Raw genomic sequence first — 27288 nt, 5'->3', positions numbered from 1 at the left:
CGCTGGGACGATGAAGCTGTCTGAGGGTGTGACACGACCTTGGATGGTGGCTTCTGATATTTTTACCTCTAAGGTGTGGCCTACGCACATAGCGAGGCCAATTCACTGCATGTGACAAGCATGACGTTGTTTGAACCCCCCCCTGATTGTTTCCTCTTAGATATGCATGGCCCAGTTAATAGAGACAATATCTAATCCGTTCACCTGTCCTCTACCTGCATCAAGAGAGAAAGGCCATGCTTCTGTACCCAGCATGTTATCCATTGTTTGGGGATGCTGAGCAGGTCAGAAGGCATGAATAGCACGCCACCTGTCATGTGTGATTATTAAACTTATACAGCCCAACAGTGTAAACACAAGCTGACGTATCTATTACTGGTGCAATTCTCTTCTTGCTCACAATACACATTGGCAAGAATATGGGTGAGAACGACCCCAGGCCTCTTTCAGCTGCTGGCAGGTATCAGAAGTAAACAAAATAATTGAATTCAGAGCTGTGCTGAGCAAAAGGATTACTATGCATGAAATGCAGCATCATGTCACCTGTGCCCACTTATCAATTACGCCAGTCGCACTGAGCCCCTGAGAAACGACTGTTACGGTTGAGAAACCAAGGAATAAACTCACTTTTATAAGCAGCGCTGTCTGTTCTCCAATATAGTCGATAAGCTGTAGCTGGGCTAAAGCCTGAAAAATGAAGAGAAGATTAATTTTAAAAAATGTGAAGAGAATACGATATATGTGGGATTACACAAAGGGAAGAAAAGCTAATAATAGACAAATAGACAAAGACAAATATATTCTTGTTATAGTTGTTGACACAGAAAACAAAAAGGGCCATTTCTTATTGTTACTGCTCTATGAGATTGTACACTGATTAACGTTATTTTACTCCTTTCAATTGTGGATTCATGCACAAAGAAATAGATACTTTTCACGTTGTAACATGCTGATGGATTTTCTGTCATTATCCAGTGTACTGTCAATAGATCCAAGCACTGATACTGTTTTCCTATAGTTTTTCATGAGGATTCTCAGAGAGGTGTCGCTAACCCTACGTCTTCCCCAGTTTTTGTTTTTTATAATTACAATATGTAGAAGTTGTTGTTTGGCATGCAGCTGTAGTTTTCACTGTCTGGAGGTTGAGATTTCCATTAAACTACAAAAAATATTATAGTAAATACCTCCATCAAAACAAAGAGGCCGGCAAAAAAGAGTAGTGTGGCCCACTCCACCCGGTGCAAGATGATCTCAAAATCCTGGATGTCAGCCAGAACCAAAAGCCACAGTGAGCCCAGGATAGCAATCCAACCTGAGAGAGAGAACAAGAGACTCCATGTGACATCTACGTTTATACACACAGATAAACATTCAGAAGAAACATAAGTCAGTCAGGAAAATTAAAATAAGTTTTTCATTAAGAAACAAGGCAAAAAAGCTTCACTGAGTATGTGTATGTTCACTATGTATATTTTTAAGGATCAAACACACATAAAATAGGAGCATATCTGTTCCAAGCCTCATAGGATGGAGGAGAGGGCGACTTCCAACAAAGTAATATTTATCGTCCAGCCAATAGAGTCATGAAGGTCACAAAATCTGCTTAAGTTTTAGGCAGGACCACTGTGTCCGAGTGCTGTTGATGCAACTGGATTAAAGGGCACCTAGAGGACCCCTGAAAGAGTTTTAAAAATATTGGACCAATAATGCTAGAGAGATGGACATGACCAAAGCATGTACATCAGTGAGGCAGGAGATTAGGTCTACGCCTGTCGCAGATAGGGAAGGTATCGGGATAAATCTGAGAGAGTCTGAGTTTCATCCATTGGGTGCGATGTACGATCTTACATTGGATTAGACCATGTTTGGCACATATAGATGATGAGTGGACCCGTATGAGAATATCATTCCATTTCATGTAAAATGTCTTCGCCTATATCCCACTCCCATGATGTTTTAATAGCCAACAGTGAGGAACTCTTAAGAGAGAAAATTCTTTGACATCCACACGAGATGACACCTTTCTAAATAGGGGGTGGTAATAGAAAAGCATCAATGAAAGGGATTACAGACTGAGAGGGAAATTGGGGGATTGTGTGCCAGGTAAAGCTTTGAACCTGTAAATATATATATATATTTTAAATAAATTCTTTGGGACATCAAATTTAGTAGAGTACTGTTGAAAGGATGCAAAAATGCCCTCGATATACAAATCTCTAAATTACTTTATGCCAAGATTTGACCACATGGAAAAAGCTCCATCTGTTAGAGAAGGACAAAAAGCATATTTTTTTAAGCCTGCAGTGAAAAAGTTTGCAATCTAAGATGGCGTATAAATTGATTCAAGATTTTAAGAGTTGATTGACTAATATGTTTCTGAGGAGGTTGAACCGCTAGGTGTGTAGACCAAAGCAACCAGTGAAGATGGCAAAGAGGAAGATGCTTCCAACCTCAACCAAGCTGGGGCATTATGCAAGCTGTCCGCATGCAACCAATATTGGAGAATGCAGAAGTTGGCCCCCCAATAGTAGAAGTTAAAGTTTGGTTAAGCCTTGACCCCCAACCTCTTCGGCCCCTGTATGTATAATCTGCAAATTCTTGGAATATTTTTATCCAAAATAAACCTTGTAATGATCCCATCAAGTATTTGTATTGTTAGTATTTTAGTCTGTGTTTATCCGAAAACAGTACTGACAGGACAGAGGCACTTCAGGGGCCAATCCGATTTCAAAATCCAAATACACAAACAAAGTCCCAATGCATGGAGATTCTGAGTCCATAACTCCAGAAATGCCAAACACAAAAGTGTTTAATCCACAGGAGTTGTTATTAGACAGAACAAATGTGACAAATAGTTTTTTTCTAGTTTTCATTTCTTCACAAGTGAGGTTGTCTGAAGCTGCTTCGTTAACAGGGCCAAGCACAGGCAGCATATAACAAACATAGAGAGCTCTCCAATCAAAAAGAGCTTTCGGGCAAATATGAACACTTTATGAGAGACTATCTCTTACACCTGAGAAAACAGTGCCTGAGACAGGAAATGTGCTGTGAAAAATGTCTCGTCACTGTTGTCTTTAAAGTATACAGCACAAAGCAAATGAACATGAGGCTAAAGTCAGAAGATAAAGAGATATGTGCTCTAGCAGAATGTCATGTTGACTCATAAACATTTGATTAGACAAGGGACTGTGAAGTCTCTGCAGAAATAATCTGTTAAATGATAAATAATAGCATTACAAATTGCTAAAAGTAAAATGTATTATCCATTTTTACAATATACACAAGTTTTTAGAAATTATCAACCAGGATCAATAAGGATTCATCCAAACCACAGTTGTAACAACACAGCCGCTCACACAGACACATTAGAGAGATCAAATGACCAGGTAAGAATCAGGCTTAGATTCAATTTTACTGTGTAAAGTTAATTACAATTTAATGAGCTTCTAGTTTGGAAAACTCGTGTGAATAAATAGGGTGTGCTTGCAGCAGTAAGTCAGCCCTGACTGTGACCTGCATGCATTGATGAGAGCCGTGTTTGGACAGACGCCTGTCCCTGCACAGAGACAGCAAACACACCACTGTGGGGTCATTCCCATTTAATAAATGTCACCGAGAGGTAACTCGAGAAGCACCTTTAATTAACCGAGCACGTTTAGTGAATGAGTGGCCTCCGCAGCGAGGGGAGAGAAGATATGGTGCGTATGAAGACAGACATCTTCATTTTTGGGATAGTGCTGGCATTAATGAGTCGCTGTGAAGGACATCAGCCAAACACTTATCCCAGACATCACAGTCTGACTCGTCAGATTGACAAGATGTGACCTCAGCCTAAACCACATGACCTGATTTTACAACATGTCTGAAATATGTATGCTCAGAACCTTTTGGATATTTCCAGGGAGGAAACTTGTTGCATCTGCTAATGAAAAAATAATCTGTCAAAAGATCTGTGTGCTAATTTGACCGTGACGAAGATTTCCAGTGAATTGAAATGCTACTCTAAAAATCTTTTACCGTATTTTGACTTTATTACGATTTTGTAACCAAATTTCCTATTTTTTTTTCTGGGTGTGTCTGCTCAACAACCTGTTTCTCTTATGAACTGACTGGTGACATCCCATCATAGTCATGCTGTACATGTATATTATCCCCTTTTGCCAATATGGCAACACAACATGTTTGCATACAGTTTATAATGAGTTCAGCAGACATAAAGCAATGCAAGTCTTAATTTGGAATTTCTGTTTGTATCCATCCAGGGAAATACAGTAGATTTTACTTTAACTTCAATTTAGTCTGTCTGCCTTTGGTTACCGGGCAGGTGGTGTACAGTGGGTTTTGAGATCTCTTTCATTGAAAACAGACAAGGTAAATCATCGACATGTTTGTTAACGTATTATGTGTAAAGTGCTTGGAAACCAGGTTGTTGCAACCTGATGTTTCCATATGTACTTTGTCTGTTATTTGGAGTTACTGCTGCTGATCTTTGCCAAAAAAATTTTTCAGAATCTTAGGTCACATATTGTCTGAAAGTGCCTTGTGCAGTTTCGCTGGAACATTACTGGCCAACACAGGTTTGAACTAGCAGCAGATGAATAGACATAATTTGATTGGTCTAAATTCAGCTCAGTATCCATGTAATTTGCTGAGTAGATTTTCTACTTGCCCATTATTTGGGCTCATTTCAAATGCAAGGACATAGGAAGCTCTGTTTCATAATTACATGACAGGACCTATAACCACCATGTGGGGCCTGTACAAGCAGCTTGGTAATGAGATGGTGTGGTACTTACCCAGCTCTAGATGAATGCTGGGAACAAAGGAGTTGATAAAGAACATGAAGATCACCACGCCAAGGACGGACACGCACTTCACCAGGAGAAGTGTGTCAGTTATTCTGTGCTGTGGAGGACAAAAACATATTCTTTATGAATGGGGGGGGAAAAGCAGATTTTATCATGAAACTGACAGGATTTGGCTAAAGTGAACTCTGAAAGACTGGGCCAACTTCATTACTGAGATAACATCAGTGCACCACAGTGGATGAGGAGTGTGTCTGAGATGATGAACTGTATGAAAGCTTACCTTCTTTTGCAATTCCTGAATGTTTTGCTCCCAGTTCTTATCCTCCTGAGAAATTTGTCTGTTCAGACAAAGCGACATTTCAATCCCATATTCATCTTAAATCATGCTATCAAGTGTGAATAGACAGTAAAAAAACATTCAATTAAAGAGTGATCACTTTGTCAACAGCTTGAAATGTTAGGTACATCATAGAAAATTGCATTGTATTATTATCGAATTGTATTAATGGATTTATGAAAAATAATCTAAAATAAAGTCAGTTAAATTGGACAGTGTGTTTTTCTTTCAACAACAATATAATAAATATTGAATTATCTCATCTACACAATAAGCATTCATCATATCATCAGGTCACCTGGATGAGGGTGACAACAAACTACAACACTGATGATGTGTCAGAAGATGTGTCAGAAATCTTTTATCACATGTGTGAAAATCATGTGTGTAGAAACACACAAAGATAAATCTACAAAAGAGAAACATGTTTTACGAGGTGAGGAAAGCATTCAGATAATCGTCTCTCAGTGCTTTTGTTCTTACTTTTGGAAGGTTTTCATCATTTTGCGGTGAAGATTTTCCAGGTTAAGGACTTTTTGCATCAGGAGGCATTTCACAGCTGTTTCCTCTCGGCTGGCAGGGTTAATGCGCTGAGCCGTCTGCCTCCAAACCAGGATCTCATGCTTGAGCTCTGTAGGAACAGGAAGTAGAGAGCAGGAGAGTTATATATTTCTGTTGTGCATGGACTACATAGTCATCACGCTGGTGAAGCTGTGTAGCAGTACGGAGCATTTTATAGTGAGGGATTTGGTTGCTAATAGCTACAGCTGAGGATGACTAAGAGGATATTAAGATGTTTTGGGCAATATGCTGGGAGCTCCCATAGAGGGACTAATGCATCCAGGCGATGGACACATTGACCAGCTGAGGAGCAGGCAATGCTGAAGCAGAGATGGACCCTGAGGGAGCTGGACACCTGTGTCGATACCAGTAGGCCCCCTTCTCTTTTCATTGAGGTTGCTAGGTGACCCTAATAGGATCTAACTGGCACAGGAAAAAACGTTCCTATAAGCAAATCAGCACAATTATGATAGGGGCTTTGTGCTGATTTTGCTGCTCTCTGGGCCAGGTTGGCGGGAGTGGCGGAAACTCCACAGGCTGGGATTTTCAGATAGGCTATTGAACCACAGTTACACAGTTGTCACCACAGTTTTCGGTTGTGGCTTCCTTCACTCTGCCCTGCGGCTCAGTGGGACAAAATTCCGCTGCAAACAGTGCGTCTTTCTCGCTCCTGGAATCGGAGCAACTCAATAACAGTGGTCCGTGTTAATTTTCCCCAGCCGAGGCTCTCCCATATGGGGTGCCGTTTGTCAAGCAGCTCACGCTGAAAATAACAGCAACATTTTGTCACATTTAGCTTCAAACCATGTTTAAAAAACTGGTGTGAATTTTTGAGAGTCACTTTTTTGCACATTTACAACAATATTTGTCAACTTGGAGATATTTTAAATATTTAAATCCAAATGTTAAATGTAACACTTAAATGTTAAATCTAAATGCTAAATCTAAATCTAAATGTTAAATCTAAATCTAAATGTTAAATTTAAATCTAAATGTTAAATATAAATATAAATGTTAAATTTAAATTTAAATATAAATGTTAAATATAAATGTTAAATTTAAATCTAATTGTTAAATTTAAATATAAATGTTAAATCTGAATCTAAATATAAATGTTAAATCTAAATGTTAAATCTAAATATAAATGTTAAATCTAAATTTAAATCTAAATGTTTAATCTAAATGTTAAATTTAAATCTAAATGTTAAATATAAATATAAATATAAATGTTAAATATAAATATAAATGTTAAATCTAAATGTTTCGGGTGAAACTAAATATTTAGCTAATATGCAAATTAAAATGCCGGTTACAGGAAGTAGTAACAAAATAAAAGCTCGAGGAAGTCTTAGCGATGTCCTGTGTGTGTCTGTGTCTGCTTCCTCCTCACGTCCCTCTGTCCCCCGCTCACTTTACACTTTAACAATAAACACCAGCGCTGATCACAAGTTATTAGGACACCTACAGGACTGATTTTATGATCTCATACTATCTCATAATAATGAGATACTGACTGCATGGTCTGTCATGGGAGACTGTGTGTGTGTGTGTGTGTGTGTGTGTGTGTGTGTGTGTGTGGGCTGTGTGCGTGTGTGTGTGGGCTGTGTGTGTGTGTGTGTGTTGGGGGGGGGGGGGGGGGGTGTATGCTTGTCTCTGTTCCTCTTCACTAAAACTGAAAATCACATGTATTTTTTAGTTATTATCCGATGATGACTGATCATGACTTCTGATCGCTCCGTCACTTTAACGCTGTCAGTCCTGACTGTGCGCGTCACGTTCTGCTCGTGTTGTGTGGAGCGGGGGACTACGTGCACACGGTGTTTAAACATGTGGTTCATGAGCTCAAACAAACACAAAGTAAACATCAGTCCTGTAGGTGTCCTAATAACTTGTAATCAGCGCTGATGTTTATTGTTAAAGTGTAAAGCGAGCGCGGGACAGAGGGAAGTGAGGCGGAAGCAGACACAGACACACACAGGACAACCGGACTTTTAATGAGCGTCTGTTCTGATGCTGGAGCAGCGCTGGTTATAATGATTCAGCGGCAGCACATCGCTAAGACAATGAACGGAGCAGAAAACATGGATCGATCCTGTTACGTCTCTGTATCGATGCACAGTCGCCCACTTCCGCGAGTAGGGAGGCTGTCCCCGCAGCCGCTCAGCCCTGCTCTGTGCCGCCCCGCCCACAACCCGTATCTCATAATAATGACTTAATATGTCATTATTATGAGATACCCGGATGTACATTGTCCTAAACTTTCTCGGGATCTCGCAAAAGTCATTTTGCTGTCCTCATTTCCCCCCGTGTCCCCTGGGGGGCTCCGTAATAAACACACTCTGACTTCCTCGAGCTTTTATTTTGTTACTACTTCCTGTAACCGGCATTTTAATTTGCATATTAGCTAAATATTTAGTTTCACCCGAAACATTTAGATTTAACATTTATATTTATATTTATATTTATATTTAACATTTATATTTAAATTTAACATTTACATTTAAATTTAACATTTAGATTAAACATTTAGATTTAAATTTAGATTTAACATTTATATTTAGATTTAACATTTAGATTTAACATTTATATTTAGATTCAGATTTAACATTTATATTTAAATTTAACAATTAGATTTAAATTTAACATTTATATTTAACATTTATATTTAAATTTAAATTTAACATTTATATTTATATTTAACATTTAGATTTAAATTTAACATTTAGATTTAGATTTAACATTTAGATTTAGCATTTAGATTTAACATTTAACATTTAAGTGTTACATTTAACATTTGGATTTAAATATTTAAAATATCTCCAAGTTGACAAATATTGTTGTAAATGTGCAAAAAAGTGACTCTCAAAAATTCACACCAGTTTTTTAAACATGGTTTGAAGCTAAATGTGACAAAATGTTGCTGTTATTTTCAGCGTGAGCTGCTTGACAAACGGCACCCCATAAAGGAGGGGGGCAGTATAGAGGTAAACACTGATAAGAGGTGACTGCGGGAAAATTGTTAGCAAGTCATAAATATCCATGTTTTATTAGTTCTGCCTTAATACATCCACAATGTCTCATATATAAAAATTAACAGTGACACCGAATCGATGGAGGACATAGCTACTGTCCGAAATAAATGCAACCTTTTATTCTTTGTTAATTATCTATTATATGTTAACCCTACTCTGGATGATTTTCCAAGAGTTGAATAAAAGCTAAATAAAAATGTTCTCCTCAGTTAATGTATCTACAAAAGCATAATTATAAAATAAACTAGGCAGCTGTCTGACCAAGTAAATCTGTTCACTGCCAACTGGTCAAGCAAACAGTGGGTTTCTGAGATGAGCCATGTGGTGTCTGGGACAATTGGTGAGTCTCTGGACTTGTGCGAGCTGAGCTTTGAAAGTTCTCCTCCCCAGTTAATGTTTTTTAAACAAATTAGATAAAATCAGATCTAAACATTAGATAAGGTCATTTTATAAGGATAATGTAAATGGAACACCATGGGAATTACCTGAGGCAGAGGGGGCATAGTCTTCAATTATCGGCAGATTTTCTTAGGGTGTTAATGGTTAGTTCAGTGATAATCATAAAACAATAAATTAAGATTCCGCTGCATCTGCAGCTTTACCATAATTAAGATTTTATTTCGATGACAACAAGATAATATTCCTGTCTGATAGCATCCATCATCACTTCAAACAATCATCAACTGTCTAGAAATATATTAGGGGAAAAATGCATCAAAAAGTTTGAAAAAGCATTTGAACTCACCAACAATTTCAATTGACTCTTTGTTGTAAAGTTTTTTGTTCCAGTAGAGCATCCGCAGGATAGGAAACGAGGAGAAAAGGACGAGGACTATCCCTAGGGACATGTAGCCTGTGAAACTGGCAAAATCAATCCCCTGAAAGACACAATAATAAACAGAGTTTTAAAAATCTAAAATCTTTTCATACATAAGTATTTGTGCTATGACATCAGTTATGGTTAATGATTGTAAAAAGTGCTTGCTGCTTAAAAGTGTCCTCTGTAGTTCTGTAGATTTAAGGCTGAAAGAATCCTGAACCATCCCTCAGTTATAGACCTTGACTAATGGGGTGAATCCCATGATTCATTGAGCATTCTTTATCATACCTTGAGGTTATGCATGTTGTAATTTGGTGCTATACAAATAAAAAAGAATTGAACTATAGCACAGACAAAGTGTGAAAAGTCAGTCTTCTGAGAAAGCAATAGCATCCACTGAGAATTAGGTTCACATGGTTCAAAGAAACTTTTGAAAGGTTGAAAGTGGCATGTTTGAAAAATAGAGGTGTTAAAACATGGTATGATTAATCAATGACAGTCTATACATGAGAAAACAACATAAAAGATTGGTGATGATGGATCCTTTTTTCATCTGTCTATTTTTCAGATCCACATTCCTCTAGTTTGGCATGAATCTCTCTTCCTGAATTAGTAAGAAAGGACATCCTATTCAGAACATATAATTTCAAATTGATATCATCTGGTCTTAAGCCTCTCAGTAGGTGTGAGTGGTTCATATATAACATCTTCACTAGAGTTTAAAGTAATAAACTGATATCAAACAGATATTGAGTGACAACAGTGGTTACTAGTGACCTCTGCAGGATTTGCAATTTAAAATTGCAACAGAGGGGAGAGGAGGGTTGGTATATAGCCACACTTGCAGAATCAATCAGCACTTGGCAAAGACAATGAGGTTGTCAAACATGATGAGCTAAATTATTTGGAATATTACATATTAGTATCCAGTACTAAGTATGAACTTTGATGTGAGGAGTCCTGTAGGAGGTCTGTCACATCTTCAGCATCACAAATTAGAGTAATTACTAATAATTATTTAATGCAACGCTTCCCTTCACGTCACATAACTATCTAATTACGTCAGTATGTCACCTCCTTGCCTCACTCACACAGTATTAGTCAGACTATTCCTTTATTCATGCCTCTAGAGACCTGGTCTCTCACTCTGCTGTGGCGCTCAGGGCGCTCTTTCTTCTGGGATGAGGCCAGCTGCTCCTGCTAAATGTAGATGACAATCCTTGTTTTTCCTTTAAGCCTACTGTAAGTTACAAACTGGATTAGAGAAAAAATGTAATGCCTTGTTTCTGTGTCTATGTCCGACAAAGATCTGGAACAGAGGGACACAAGACAGTAAAGCTGAGAGCTAAAGAGTGGAGGTTTTTGTCCTTGCTGCCACCGGATTTCTGTTTTCAGCTGCTGTGACCCAGGTGTGTCTGTATTTCAGACCCCATGTCTAGGAATGGTCTGCCTGATTGGAGGAGATCCCTTTGGCAGAGTCCCTCAATAAAATAACACAGAACGGAGGTTTTAATGCACCATGCTACTTTGCTCTGTAACCAATCAAACACAAAGACTCTGATGACTGGCAGAATAACCAAAACACAAACTACACATCTGCGCCATTGTTTTCTATCTCTGGAGCTCTCCCCCGAAAATCCTCTCCACACAAACAAGCGAACATGCAAACAGACAAACAAACCATGCATGTACATACAAGCTATCCTTATCAGGGGGCAGACATGACTGAATGAGCCCGCCGCTTCCGCTGAGTCCCTGTGGTGCTGTCACCCGGGAAATGGAGCCAAGACAAACTGGACAGCGGGTTGCTGGCTGCGGGATACTGGTTTGGTACAAGCTACTGTATACTGGGGAGACAACATTCTGTTGCACCCATAAAAGCTAAAATGTCACACACGGTGAACAGATGCCACATCAAGCAGCTAGGAAAATGTCATGTCCTCTAGTGATGTAACATTATGCCCCTCTGAGCGTAAGAAGAGTGAAGGTCACAAGACGAGCCTACAAGTCATTGTCCTTTTCAGAAAGCAACAGGCTGCTCTCATTAACACAGTAAAATGTCCCTACAAGTTTTACTGACTTGTCACAATCTGTACATGAGAGGACAAGTTATCACTTAATGGGTTTCCAGAATAACAGGTGATAGAGAAGAACAATGTGTATTAAGTGAGTCAATGAAACTAACATCTAATTTGATCGACTTCACACATGGCAAGTGTATTCTTGCTGATCCTGGGAAGTACAGATGCTTTGGTGCGGTTTGGACTTACAATTTATTTAATAATGATAAAAGGGCGCTGATTTCCATCGTTGCAACAACATATAAAGAATCACTTCCTATTAAAGAGCAATGTTCGTTCTGTTGCTTTGATGATTTATATAGAGCTGAATTACAGAGCTTTTATTTTGAAAAGCGAAATTGGGTATGAAGATTGTGTCGCTTGCTTAACACACTTCTGAAATAGCCAAAATGTAGTGTATGTCAAAAATAACACCAGTTCAGTTAATCATTCAAACTTATTTACAAGCAACACATACATTAATAGTAATAAAGCAAATTCTGTTTCATTTTATGGAAACAATGGCCATAAAATTGTCACAGCAGATAAACCATGTGGAAGAACACAAAGTTTTCCAACTTCACTCTGCACCATAGACTGCACATAATGTCCAGCACACAAATAATAAAAAGTGACAGTATATTGTAGAACTGTTGGAGGAGGACTCACTAATGACAAGGAATAATTCTGAAGTAGCTGCAGAGCTTTGACACAGGACAAGAGAACAGAATCTTCCAGTCGCAGCAGAGCTGTTTCGTATGATAACTGACACCACTGTTTCTCAATAAGCATATTAAATGCAGCCATTGTAGTGAAACCCTCTTTCCAACACCCAGCCATAACATGATATTTTCAAAACAGTAGCCCTAAACATTATATATTGTATATAACACAACGGTGTGCTCTTTCGTGAAGAATTCAGAGAAAAATAGGTTATTAAACCTGTGTTTTGTGTAATGACAAGACATCTACACTGCCCCCTGATGTGTGAGGGGCCCTTCATTTCAGAATGCAGCTTTGATGGTATAAAGGGATCCCGCACACTTAGATGTGTTTTTTTGGCTTGAAACTATTTTATATGACCATTCAAACTGCAGGTAGGTAGGCATCTCAGCCTCGTCTCCTAAGACTGCCTTCACAAGGGAATCTTTAAACTAAATCGTGTTGTACAAAAGTGCTGTACTGTTTGTATGGCTGAACATTCTTATTAGTTAGTTACACTCAATTTAAGAAGAGGATTATGTTGTGTCCTACTAAGCATCTGGTTCATGTGTCAGATTACACCAAGTTTGAACGGTTACAGTATATTAGTGCAAATGTAGGTAGAAAGCTGTAAAAGTGCCTACCTCTTTGCGCAGGTCCTGATTTGATACAATAATCACATTTGGTGGATCTCCGACAGCTGTGGCGGCCCCTCCAATGTTGGTGAAGATTACTTCTGCAATCAGGACATGTCTGGGGTCTAGATTAAGCACCTCACACAACCTGCAAAATCAGATAGAGTCAGAAAAGCCCTTTAGCCCTGATTAGATTGCAAACGGGTGAGAGAAATAAATACACGAATATGAAAGGATATTGAAAGATAAAACGCATTGGTCCTTTAACACTGTGGCTGAACAGAATACCCACCATGTTGGCCTGCTGAGATATTAGAGCACAGCTTTTAGCAAACATCTTAATTATTGTGTATCAGGTGTCTATTTTCAGTCAAGTCCAAATTTTGGCTCGGTTTGGAACATCTGGTATCAAAAGTAATTTTAAGAGCTTAATAATTTTCATCATACATAGGTGGGTGGTTAATAGGTCATTTGTAAGACATCACACTGTGGTAAATTATAGCTTCTGTGTAATAGTTCTGTATATAGAAATATAATGTGGGTTTATATGAGTAGAAGTGGTGGTGATCCATCAGCTGATGAGACTATTTGAGGGTGACTACATACAATTATTTTATTTGATTGTCTCTTCTCATTATGTAAACTGTTAAGTGCAAACTGCAAACAATCATCAGAGAGAACGAATATCTACAGAAAAATCTCCGTAGTCACTCTCTGACAGGGACAAAGATATGATATCATATTTTATATCATATTTGTTTAATCTGATAAAGAATTAAAATACAACAATTCACCATTTTACTACCAGACTAGAGGTAGTTCAGCTGTTTCTAGTTGCTTGCAGTAGCTTCATATTTACTATCAGGCCAAAGTGGTTGTGGGTCAAAGTGATGTCATACTGAGATTTGCATCTTCGCTCACACAGATTCAAAATCAATGGGAGGCGAAGGTTTAACCACTGCAGTCACATGTTTGACTATGTGCCTTCAGAGTGTTTAGAATAGTATCTGTCATATCATCAACATCACATGAGATATATTAATTAATTAATTTGACAAAATATAAAACCACTCCATAAAGACAGTCGATTGATTCATAAAACAAATGCTTGTATAAATTATATAAATTTCAATTGACTACACTGTACCTTATGGTGACAGGGGTGAAAAGCATCATAGTGGTCACATTGTCCAGAAAAGCAGAGAGAATGGCAGCAATGAGACAGAGGATGATGATCATAGGCCACACTCTTCCTCTGGATAACTGGTAAGCCTACAGAGAAAAGTAACATGAAGAAGCAGTGTTAATGGACCTGATCAACCCATTAAGTGGATGTGATGATTGGTGCCATTGCAGGAAGTATAAAGTAAACCAACTAAGCCAAAGCAGTTTTGGTTTTGTATCATGCTGAACATCAGTGCTGACACTTCTGAGACAGGTTTCAGGCATCCGACACGTCAACAATGTCATAGTGAAACATCATGAATGAGTATCTGAATGCTTGATTTCTATTAGCATTTCAGGAGCACAGCTTTTATAAACGGACAAGCCACTTAAAAAGGCCTTGAAATATATTCAAATTAAACATAAAGAAGACACATAGCCTGACCCCCAAAATGGCAAATTCCTGTTTACTAAAACAGGAAACATATCATTCAACAGTTATTCAAACATCATCCATAAACTGCTACCTGGTGATGAAGTAGCACTCTCTATTAAGTTGTTAAGAAGCTGGCGTCATGAATCCTTACTTATGCATAGTGAAGGTAGAACTTGTGGGGAAAAGCACATAAAAGGTGCTAATTGTACGTTTTCTCGGTCTCTGAACATGGCTTGGAACAAGTGGTAGTGACACAAAGAGCTTCAGCCATTTGATAGCATTTGCAAGACAAGCCCTCTGAGCAAATATAATTATTCAGGGCCGACTGGACTGTATAGCAACTCGATATCGCAAAGTGGCCAGGCTGGGGCCAACTGGTTATCTTGCTATAATGGGACACAAAGGCCGCTTTTGGGAAGTAAACTAATATATTCTGATGCTGAACTTGCAACCTTTGTGACAGATAGGTGCGTGAATAGCTGTTAATGCTAACATTAACGTCACAATAGCAAGAACACATCTGGGGCAGGGTCATCTTAAAGTGGCTTTAATTAGATTAGTCTGTTAACTGCCAGGCGGCATTGCCAAGATGGCTGCCTGCCGAGTGATGTGTGCCTTTCAGGACCGAAAGACGAAGTATACTCAGATTCACACTCAATACTATCCTGCAGAGGTCCGAAGTCTTAAAAGTTGATATACCAGTCTTAATTCCATGGCAGAGGCTAAGCATTTTTTTTCAATTTTAAGTGCCTGCCCTTGTCCAACTAACACTTAAAATTCATGAGCCTGCATAATGACCCTGCTCTCCAGGTCTGAGTGCTTCTGCACCTGAAGGACAAAGGCATCGCCCTTCTACACCATCGACAGAGAAAATTCTGGATTAAACTTCAACAACACCGAGCTTTTTTTCTGATGGAAAGACTCCTTGACCTTGTAGATGAAGTATTCATCTTCTGCCATGAGTAATAAATTGAGAATGTTCAATGATTTATCATTTGTTCATCCACCTTTAAGCTTTGATTGCTTTTAACTACTTCAGTCCAGGTCAAGAAAATACCCTGTGATTTCAGTAAAATATATTTTTTACTTTTCTTAATGAACGTGGATTATTTTAAATAGTGTAAATGTTGACCTAATTTAACCGATAAATTCCCATAAAATTGAAGAAATAAAAAAAAATGTGTAAAGCTAGGTATTAAAAAGTAATCGACTAACTTCTATTCCAAAATCATCAAGAATAATGGTTGTGTGAAAAAATAAATTGTTGGCCTGTTGTGTATCAGTGCTAATTTCAGAAACAGCTCAAAGTCTGTTGCTGTAGAGACACAATACCAAGGAGCAGTTTCTTTCATAGACCTGCCACTCTATATGTTAAAGGTAAAAATTCAAGGGTACATTACCTAATTAAGAAAATAACTTCAACAACTGCTACAGACCTTTGAAGTGATTCTATTGATTTTGTTATTTTCTGTGTCCGAACATAATTGTTTCTATAAAAACAGTCAACTCACCTTCACAGCACAATAATCAAAGAAGCCCGTGTCTGAAAAAATGGCCACCAGTACCATCTGTAAGAAACAGGACAATTAAAAACATTTCCTATTATATGGCACGATTACATGTTAATCCGACATTCCAAATATAGTCACCACAGGCAACAAGGTAAGAGAGGAGATTGTGGTTTGTAAGAGAACTATTTCTAGCATGATCAACTTTTTTCTTTATTATAATATCAATAACAGTATTACAGAAACTGACATCAGACAATGAGTCTCAAAATGCAAAATGACATGACATCATTTGTTTAATACAGTAATATGTGATACTTGTATCTCACATGTATTGCATGTACTGCACGTGATTATTATGTATTATTAAAATGAATTGTCTTCAGATTTGGAGAAGTCTGAATGAGATTAAAGCTGTTAAAGGCATAGTGGTGAGTAGATAATGAGTGAATTTCCATTTTTCTGTGAACTATCCCTTTAAGTTGTGCAAAGGAAGCCACCATGTGTGATCATGCATCAAAATAAAATTGAGCTATCACTGATTGAGCAGCATTATATTTTATGTTAAAATTGAGAATTTAATATTGTTATGGATCAGATCTGTCATGAAGCCATAACAATAATAATGTATTATTGTATTATTAATGCTTTAAATATAATGCAGCCTAAATAGAAACATGTACATTTTAAACCAAGCTTGAAAGGAAATGCTTGTTTCCATGGAGATAATATTCTATTATCTGTTTCACTGGCTTACCCAGCAACAGGTTTTACTGTCTGTAGCTGGACAAGGTGTTTGAAAGGAAGTTAATGGAAGATAAAATGTCAGATCTTAATGTAAAAAGTTTTAGGAATATTAAACAAAGATTTGATCTGATTTGATTTGATTTGAATGGATTGCAAACCACAGTGTCCCTAAAGAAATTAATAAATTAACCCATGAAGAACATCTTTGATTGAAGGTCTCACCATGCCAAACAGAAGAGACAGGGTCTCATAATCGATCCACTCCACCACAGTAACCAGACTGGGTCGCTGTGGAAGAGACAAAGACAAGCATTAACATTTTACAATATTTTAAAGGATTTACTTGGCAGTTATTTTGATTCACTTGTGTTGGGAAACTATGGAGCTCTGGAGAGAAGACGTAAAGCAAGGTCATGTTTTATTAAGACACATACCCATGATTACATTCATTAGTTTTATAGGAGAATTGTATTTATATAGAGACCCAGACAAGCCTTTCTCCTTGAAGCAACCAGCCAGCCTTTGAAAGTGCTTCATTTCTCAAACTTCAGGTACATTGCTCCATAATGTCTGGACAGAAATGGCTGATCTGTGTTTAGGTCAACTCTGAGTATATATATATTATATATTATATAATAGAAAATTAAGCCTTTTAACTGTACGAATTGAAAAAAAATCCTGAAGTGAAAGTCCCATATTTGTTCCTTGAAATACTTGTAAAATCTTAAATTTGAGAAAGGTATATTCAATGGATAAGATTAGCAGCTCTAGGAATTATAATTATTTTACAGCTCACAAAATAAAATGAGGAAGGGACTTACGTCACCGATGATAGCCAGAGCAGCCAAGGCAGCAAAAGATCCCAACATGGCAGCCAGAGTGCGGTGCACAATCTGAAAATTAAACAATAACAAGAACAAAATGTAATGCCTTTAAAAAATATTTAAACATTAAATGACATAGATTTATAGTTATTGCTGCAGAGCTATGGGGTTCCTATTCATCTGTCAATTCTACACTATGTTTTAAGTGGTATGAATTATTTATTTTGCATCGATACCTTTTCTTTTTAATACCTAACACATCACCCCAGTGTTGTACCTGTTGTACCAGTTATCAGAAAAGCCTGATGGCAGGTATTTCATCTCAAACTGTATTGAACAGATGAGTCAAATATATCTTGTTGGGACTTGTTCTCAACCAGGTCTATTATGATGTGTCATTTTCTTCTGAAAAAGCAACAAGAAACTCTGAGATGCGACTGACAAATCAACGGTGCTGTTGATAGTTGCTCTCCCCCACCAGGCTCCATCCCTACTCTCAAGTATGATGCCATCTATTATTAAAAATTGAGCCCTGAGATTAGCACAGACGTGTTATCAGGATGCATCGCAGCTCCTTTGACATTTATGCCTCCACAATAAATTGCAGGAAAGTAGGTCGCTTTACGTACACTATGGTAGCAAATGCTGCGGCTGACGAAGACAAGCTTATCAAGGGTAAAAAAACTAATTCAATGTCATCATACTGTCTAAAGAAACTTTATTGGCAGGCTTTTTCTGCTGAATGAATTGTTACATGTTAATTCTGCCAAAACAGTTATTACCCTGTAAGAATATTGGTTTCCAAATGATAACACTGACAAATTCCTTTGTTCGAACAGAAAATCAAAACATCTTAGATGTGAGAGGAACATTCTGTGCTCACTCGTTAAGAGGCATGAGACTAGTTAAACAAATCTTCTCAAATGGAGCCGGGACAAAGCTGACGTTAGGCGACATGCATTTTAATGTGTGTTCTTATCCTTTTGAGACGATCCCTCACGCTTTCAATTACAGCCTCAGAGAGAGGACCTGTCACTACCGCAGATTACACATGAGGGTGTGTTTGCAGCGTAGACATGTTGTCATCTCTTGTGCCCCTCTGTTGACTCTCACATGATAGTATTGGCCACTGAGTTCACACCTTGACGGGAATGAATGAAAATTACAGATGTATGTGAAGCAGCTCAAATCCTAATGATTGGGTGTAAAGTAAGACGCCAGATCACAATACATCAAAGTAATGGTGGCTAATGTGTGGAAAATGTGTGATTTATCTGATATTGAATTAGTCATCAATCTACTGAATCATCAATTAACAGCTAATTGACAATAAATCAGGGACTTGTTGCATGTATAGAGAGTAAAGAGAGAAGAAGGCACTTTCTTCATTTCTAGTCAATGTCTAATCCTTTGCAGTTTTTCAGTTGATGCATTTTTTTGAAAAATATTTTTTGAATCGTTAGCTAACTATTATAATACTTAAACAGACAACGAACAAAAAAAATACCTGAATTAATTTAGCTTGCAAACTTGAACAAATATATAAATGACTATCTACAATAATGATACATCTACTTATCATTATTGATCTGTATTTTTAAATTGATGAAGTCTATGAACTGATGATCATTGCAGAAGTAAAAAAATTCATTCATTCACCTATTTGGCCACCATCATATTAACCTGTCAGTTAATCTAACACATTTACAGATATGTTGATTTATATGCATTGTACTTTCCAAAACAAATTATTTTTGGTATTTAAGACTGAGTAGACATATGAATCTATCTTAAATCTGTGAAGAACAGTGTGATCACCACAGGTCATTTACCTCAAAGATGATGAGAACATAGACCCCAGTCAAGATGATTCCAGCGATGGCCACCTGTGTCTCCGCATTGACGTAGAGGGACTGGTGGGTCATGGACAGGGGCACCACCTCATTGTCCCGCAGGAAGGACTGAATCGTGATGATGATGGGTTCACTGTGTGGGGAAAGCGGCAAGGGCTATTGGGATGTTTATATTTCACGACATATTATCTCTAATAAACAGTGTTCGGTCATGCAATGTTTGTAATTTTTTTTAATCTACACACCATTAACACCCCTGTAATGTTTTCTAAGAAAAGACCATGCCCAAAAACGATGGCACATCATATGAAATTACGCAGCAAAAAATTTACCAAGATTTTCAAAGCATGGGGACAGAAAATGTAATATAAGCTTAAAGAGAAAGTAAGTTTGCTCCAAAGAGAGGCGTGTGGATATACACACTTCAGTCTCTATCACTAGGGGGCCTCAATGATGTGTTATCCTAGCCTGGGTGGTGTTATCCCCCCTTCCTTCCGAATAATATAGTCCTTATAGTCACAGTGTTTTGAGTACCTGCTGAGCATCTCAAAAGTTTTGGTCACCAGCATCTGGTCACTTCGTTCACTGTGCACCGGGATGGTCCAGTTGTAAATCACCTGTTTGTACACATGACAACATGATGAACGACCTCGCTTTTCACTGATGATGCAACAGAGAAGCAAGACGCCTCACATACCTGCTGAGCTCTCCTCCTTCGTTGTCCCGGCTGCTCTGTCTGCTCCACCTGGATCAGGATGTACTCTTGGCTGGTGATGTCGACCATCCCTCCTGTGAAAGGCCCCCCCACCTGGAGCTTCAGCAAAGCGTTGTCCCTGAAATCTGTCAGGTTCATTGCTGTGGGACGCGGGTCGTCAAGATAAAAAAATCAGGTGTGTTTGATACCAGAGGAGAATACTTTTTCTGGAGCAGATTTTTGGTTCTGATTTAATAACCGATAAATAATCGTATAAACTGCACAGTGTTCCTCTCCGTGTTGAATATGACACAAAGATTGGCATGCACAGTGAAACACAACAGTAAAGACCATTTGTTTGCTAAAATCCCTTATTTCAGATTTGCTTTCTCTCCCCATTTTTTCCTGCAGCATTCCCTCTGATTGCAGCCTGTTGAAAACCCTTGTGAATTGAAGACATTTCTTAAGAAATCTATCAGAGTTGTTTTTTTCTCTCTGCCTATATACCTCAGCAGGCAGCATGCTCAAAGAAAAACACAGCTGCATCGCGTCCCAGGTCTCTCCTCACGACTGTGTTGATTGAAGGCCTGCTGGGCCATTTAGAAACCCATTTTTTAACATAGTATTAAGTGGCAGTGTGCATCAACAGTAATGCAGCAGGGAAGGATACAGAAACTGTCTGTGGAGGAGACGGCCAACATCCTCCAGGGGTTGTCTCGGTCTGGATACATGCTAAAGAACAGCTAAAACCAGAATGCATTCAACTCATTATACATTCAACATGCTGTATTATTCATTCAGTCAGTCCAAGCAGTTCCTACCAGAGGCATTGAGATGCAGAGGAAAAGCAGAATACAGTGTGTGTCTGCTGGACAGTTCATTTAACATATGGAATGCAGAAAAACCTGGGTTGCTCAAAACACAATTAATAACAGTCAATTATATGGTGGTAAATATTACTTGAATTCTGAGCTGTGGTAAGTTTACTGTAAGTGCTGGAGTTCAGTTAACACTATCGTTATCTAAAAACAGTACCTGTGAGAGAGCTCTAACTCACTGCTAAGGATATTCAGGTGTTATAGAGTCCCCCTTGAGAGACTTCCTGTTTAGGGTTTCCTGTTTTATTTAGAAATGTCCTTTTTTCCTTCTATTGCTTTACTTCCTTTACATACAGAATACCTGCTCCACTGTGTGTCTTGTTAGCTCCGCCCTGTACGGGAGGTTTAGTTCTTCATTCTCTGTCACTTCACCTGTTCTTATCCTCTGTGTTAACTCATGTGTAAACTGTGTTAACTCACTCAGGGCACTTGTGTTTCCCTGTGTCTCTGGAGAAAGGATTTCCTTCTGTAAGCTTTTTAGCTAATCCACTCCTTAATCCAGCTTTATGTTTTTTGCTTTGTTTTACACTTAGGGATGAGAATATTGATATCACTCTGATATGTGTGCAGACTGGTATCAGTCTTATATTATAGAGTAAACATGTTTTTCAAAATGTTGACCCAATTTAATATTTAGGAATAAAAAATAATGCAACAAAGTAGGTAAAAAGTAATTCAACACATCTAAGGTATGTTAGACCTACTTACACTGCAAAGAACAACAATGGTGAACATGGTGGCAATTTTGGAGACTGTGAAGCAGCATCTGGAACAAAATAAATCAAATTGTAAACAAATGAAATATATTGACAACAGAATTGTGTTAAGTATGATAGTACACCTATGTTTTAACCTATGGCAGAGGTCAGAATTCCCACAAGGGGCCACAAGATGAACCTGAAACGATTCTCTACTTGACTTTAATCAAATCTTTTGTGTCTTTTTCAACTTGAATGAAGTTTTACCTCAAACAATAATTGAATGAAGCCCCCAGAAGGGAAAATAATGTTTTGGATTAATTGAAATTGGATCCCATCCTTCATTTCATAAAACTGGACACAAATGAATACATTTTAAATAGTTGGAGCTGTTGGGGTCACACCAGTATATGTCTTTACAATAAGCTATGCAGTTCTCATGGACCTGTGCTGCATCTTAATCCTCCTGACACTCTGGGTGGCTATAGCATTTCAGATAAGGCTGTGTTAAAATGCACATGAAGTTGAAATATAAAAAAAAAATTATTTGATACAAACCAATTAGAATACTAGTAATTTATTCTCATATGTTAACCCTAACCCTAAAAAGATGGTCACATGGTGTGTGAGATTCATTAGATGCTATGGTAAATTGAGATGTCTCACTTCATACTACTTGTGAGTCTGAAGTTTATGTTGTCGCGAGATTCGCTCTTCTCTGTGGAGCTGGAGCGGGACAGGGACAGGCTGGTGACTTCGCTACCCAGTCGATATCTCTTCTCCTGGTCCAGGGAGCCGTTGTCCCAGAGCTCTTCCTCTCCGACAAAGCCGGGGTTGTGTAGGGACATGTAGGTCATACTGGAAGACAATAATCACGTCAGTTTTCTGGACATCAACCACAGCAGATTCAGGGACAGAGACCAACATGACATTGGATTTCAGGACACCAGCTGTGATGGAATATTTTTAACTGAAGATCTGATGATACTGAGCGGTAAAAGCATGTCTGTAGCAGGACGAGACCCAATCCCAATTTCATTAGCAGCCTTGTAGCAGTCAATTGAATCAATGTAAGAAGGGTTGAACAGTGATTTTACAAGTTGAGCCGTTTCATTAAATGACAGCTACAATATCATTCTGATTTATGACTAAAAACCAAAATGCATAATCCTTTTTCTCAGTAAAAAAGTAATATACCAGTCAGACAGTACTAGATAACCTGAATGGAAAACTGTTGTTTGTAAGCCTTGGTGAAGAAAATGAAACAATATATGTCAAATAAATTATGTGAATAATGTTTAAGATTGGTAAATCAGACAAAATATTATTCATGACATATAATTATTATTTTTACTAATCAAACTAAATATATCCAGCTAGATACATAAGCAACATTTCAAGCTACAAAGACTAAAACTAGAGAAAATGTGTCTTTGTTTTTTTTGTTTAAATTTCATTAGCCTGCTAGCTGCTGCCATTAACACTGGCCCTTCCCTTTGCGGAAAGTGCTAATCCAGGCTAACTAAGCAAACTAGCCAGGTAGCCCACTGGCTCAGTAGCATGTAGCCTTATTAAGCTAAATATCAGGAGAGGTTGGCGGGGGTTTATTCATAGCAGAAGTTTTTTGATAGGTTTATTCAAAATTAAGTTAGAATTGTGGTCACTGTAAGGAAAGAAAGCAAACAGGATAAATTTGGTTGGAGTTGTTTGCATGCTAGCTTAACCACTAGCTTAATAGAGGCTATAGGGACAGGCTATTTGCAGGAAGCTTAGAGTGTGTTAACTGACTCTGAGACCGTTAATTCATGGAATAATTATCAACAAATGATCGGTTGTTCATCAAAATATCATCATGTATTTCCTCCATAATGTCTTATCTGAGGGATGCACCTGTCGTCTTGAGCGAACCTCAGCAGAGGCGACTTCTCTGTCAGGTTGGCTGAGTTGGTTTTCCCTCTGAGGATATTAACCGCGCTGAAATTGTGCCTGGAAAAGAACACGCAATGGAGTACAGTGAGTCAAAAAAACAAGAAGAATAAGAAAGGAAATAAACAGATAGCAAAAATAAATAAATAACTGTGCTTTTCAAAAACTTTTATGACCTCTCACCCCAATAATGAAGCCCCCAGGTGAGGCCTCCCAGCTGCCAGTCAGCGGGAAAAGCCGCCTGTCTGGCTTTGTGGCCCACCGGTGGCTGAAAGGTGGGAGAGCAGCTGGTGCCTGGACACCCTGAGGCCGTCATTAAAGTGCCTTTTAGTCACCCTGCTGCTGCTCTGTGTCCCTGAGGCTGCCGCCCTCTGGAGCATCACAGCTGGGTTTCATCCAGTGCTCACATGCACACACGTTCTCCTGTCTCTCAAAGATGAGCCCACACTCACACAGTCCATATACATTTAGAGATGCTATTTAAAAAAAAATAATACTATTCCTCTGTTTCAGTCCCAACAATATATTCTAACACGTCATGCGATTGGTTTGTTAATAGAATACTAACCCACTGAGCCAAAACATTAAAGGCTGACCTTAGATTGTCCCATATTCTTGAGGGTTTTTACTCTTTGCTTGTTAAAATGGTTGTGTGCTTAAACACACTATTTATTTTCTTAACACAGCAGAAGGCATTTCATATGTGGTTAATTTACTTATTATGAATTGATGTATTTATTAGTTTTGTGTCAACCTTTTTTTTTTACATGGGTGATCATTCAATAACTGATAAGACCTTGCTATTGTTGCGTTTGTTATCTTTCAAGTCTTGCAGGTGTTACCAAACAGGTTGTAGACAGTGGGGTGCTTTGATTCCATGGATGTGGAAAGGGTGTTGGATAAAGGAGTAGATGACATTAGGGAAGTCGGCCTCATTAATCCTTTTCAATACTCTTATACAACTATAAAGAGATTTGCTGCATGTCTGCAAATGCTTTCTCTCCCTGACAAGACTCTGATCCTGTCCCCTGGATGGGACTTGGCAGGGAGATTGCACTTTACAGAGGATCCTTTAAAGGATGCTGAGCCCAGACAGAAGATAAAATACAGCTGAAATTAGAAGGGATTATTTACAGTGGTCTTTTTAGGACACACAATGTGAGAAATAATGACCAACAGAAAATAAGACAAGACTGCTACGTGTTCTCTTATATATATACATGAGTCTGCTAATTTCAGTTTTTGGTTATGCTGCCCTTTATTAAGATGCTATGTGAGGTTGTCTATAAAGTGTCTTTATATATAAAGAAAACAATAAAGAGAGTTCAGCTCACTCAGAACTCTGCTGCTCAGCTTTTAACCAGAAGGAGAGAACACATGAGTCCAGTTCTAGCTGCTCTGCACTGGTTGCCTGTTACACACAGGATTGATTTAAATCATGTCTGTAGGAAAGCTTAAAACATTTCTCTTTACTTCAGCCTTTAACTAGTTCTTGCACTTGCCCGCACTCCTGCATTTTTATATTTGTTATCACTTTCCTTCTTTTCTGTATTTATGCAATTTTTTATTAAATATATATATTTTTTTTATTTTAAATACAATTTTAACATGTCCTTGTGTTACTCAAATCTGTTCTCATATGAATAGCATTTTAAAATGTTTTTGTTTTATTAATATGTTTTTGTTTGTATTCATTATGTATGTAAAACACTATAATTATTATTATTATTATTATTATTATTATTATTATTATTATTATTATTATTATTGTTATTGTTATTATTATTATTATGAAGTGACTAAACTTGTTTGACTTGTTTTTGGGCCACTTGGGAGCAGCACAAAACTGACTTATTTTCACCCATAAAACTAAAATCAGTATCTTAACAAACATGCGTTTTACACATGCATCACATTTATTGGGAGCTGTGATTCTGGCTGCCTGGAGATTATGAATCCAATATTTTCTGCCTCATTGGAAGTGTCTTTTAATTTAACCATCATCTAGTTTTTCTAGTAGGATCAATATGTAATGTGACTGTTTTCTAACACGTCTTGTATATAGTAAAGTATTGTCCCTCTGTGTGCCAAAGGAACTCAACAATCTCATCACCTGATTGTCTACTAATAGTGTTACGTAAAATGTCCAATATGAATCAGCTAACAAGGCCCTGCAGAAGGCACACAAGAATCAGCTGTTATACACTCTGTCATGTGCAACTTTGACTTAGTTCATGAAGCAAAAACAATTCCTTAGTTTAATCCGAATGACGTCACAGCCACGGGCTTGAGATTAACACCCCCCCCTGAGTTGCTGAGATACACACCCACAGCCTGTGTGTGAGTGAGAGTGTTAGAAATTCAGGGTTTTCCACTCATGTTCATACATTCCAGGGAAGATTTGACCAATATGGCATCTGTAATGTGATTCTGCACGTGTGGTTCCGATTCTATCCAGTTGTTATGTCTCTACTCCAGGAAACCCGGTGATAAGAGAGAATGGGACATAATCTCTGTATAACTCTAGACTACGACACGAGGCTCCCAAGAGCAGTGAGAGTGAAACAGAGCAGTAAAGTCAAGTACTGTAAAACCAAAACAGTGAGCTTAAAGTCACTTAAACCCTCCATGGAGCTAAGTGGAAGAGTTGGGTGGTAATTTACTATTTGTCCACTGTTAATATGGACATATTGATCTTAATTGTTGTACATTGTGTTTCTCTAATTGGCAGAGAGGTCTGCAAAGATGTTTTACAAACTCCACACAACACATCACCACTATCATGGTTAGAATAACTTGTGCAATAGATGTTTTCTACAGAGTGTCTGCTTATTGTTATAGTTGACACAATCACTATGTTTGAAAATAATATATAACATATCACCAGCCATATCCATAAAGGGTCTTCCTCCTCTATGAACTTTATTTATTTCTGCTTCCATATTTTGCCACTTGGCTCCTATTTGGACTCTGCCCACTGACATTTGACTTTAACTTTTGAACCCCCTAATCATCTCTCCCTACAATAACAAAAACCACGACAACTAGCATAGAGCTGAGTTGCCAGTGAAGCACCATGAGAGAGCAGAAACCAGTTGTCATACCCATCCTCCTGTCGAACGGGGACAAAGCCCTCGGTGTGGATGACGCACTGTCCCGAAGGCAGAACTGCAGACTGCTGGAGCTTCTGGGTTTCCATCCTCTCTGAAATGTCCTGCAGCAGACGGAGCTCCCCGAAGTTCTCTGCGACGGCCTGCGGGGACCTCAGGCTGCTCATGCCCTGATGGCCTTGGGCGGTCGTCTGAGACATTTCAATCTCCAGGTTGCTTTTGTTCTCCAAATACATGGTGAGACCACTGGAGGAAACAGAAGTACATTGGACATCAGAATTATCAATACGATTTTTTCCAGCCACTTGGGGGCAGTAACATATTATCAGCTGCTACGTTGATATGGCTCAAACGTTAGCAAGCAAACGCAGCACACACAGAGAAACATCAATATTCGTTTGCAGTAGTTTCTGTCCACCCTGCAAACTTAAATCCAACATTTCCACAGCTTTTTTCTCCGTTTTGTTCTCCACACACCCCTGAGGAAAACTGTTT

At 38.3% G+C, this 27288-nt stretch overlaps 1 protein-coding gene across 1 annotated transcript in view; it reads right to left on the bottom strand.

The window, feature by feature from the left end:
- Positions 1-27029, bottom strand: part of oca2 (oculocutaneous albinism II) — a 38892-nt gene extending 11863 nt beyond the window's left edge. Inside the window, exons 1-19 of the mRNA XM_061078663.1 lie at positions 26788-27029; positions 23648-23743; positions 22424-22615; positions 21768-21825; positions 20852-20924; positions 20185-20342; positions 20022-20104; positions 19467-19620; positions 17632-17703; positions 17033-17098; positions 16067-16123; positions 14103-14227; positions 12965-13103; positions 9484-9616; positions 5629-5776; positions 5089-5146; positions 4797-4905; positions 1185-1312; positions 628-687 (exon numbers count right to left, since the gene is read on the bottom strand). Coding sequence (XP_060934646.1) covers positions 628-687; positions 1185-1312; positions 4797-4905; positions 5089-5146; positions 5629-5776; positions 9484-9616; positions 12965-13103; positions 14103-14227; positions 16067-16123; positions 17033-17098; positions 17632-17703; positions 19467-19620; positions 20022-20104; positions 20185-20342; positions 20852-20924; positions 21768-21825; positions 22424-22615; positions 23648-23743; positions 26788-27029 — 2151 coding nt within the window. The remainder of the gene's footprint in view (positions 1-627; positions 688-1184; positions 1313-4796; positions 4906-5088; positions 5147-5628; positions 5777-9483; positions 9617-12964; positions 13104-14102; positions 14228-16066; positions 16124-17032; positions 17099-17631; positions 17704-19466; positions 19621-20021; positions 20105-20184; positions 20343-20851; positions 20925-21767; positions 21826-22423; positions 22616-23647; positions 23744-26787) is intronic.
- Between the last annotated feature and the right edge of the window lie 259 nt (positions 27030-27288).

Source organism: Limanda limanda, chromosome 9 (genome assembly GCF_963576545.1).
Source record: "Limanda limanda chromosome 9, fLimLim1.1, whole genome shotgun sequence".
NCBI lineage: Eukaryota > Metazoa > Chordata > Actinopteri > Pleuronectiformes > Pleuronectidae > Limanda > Limanda limanda.
Note: the sequence above shows the minus strand (reverse complement) of the source record. Positions and strands in the feature narration are given on the sequence as shown.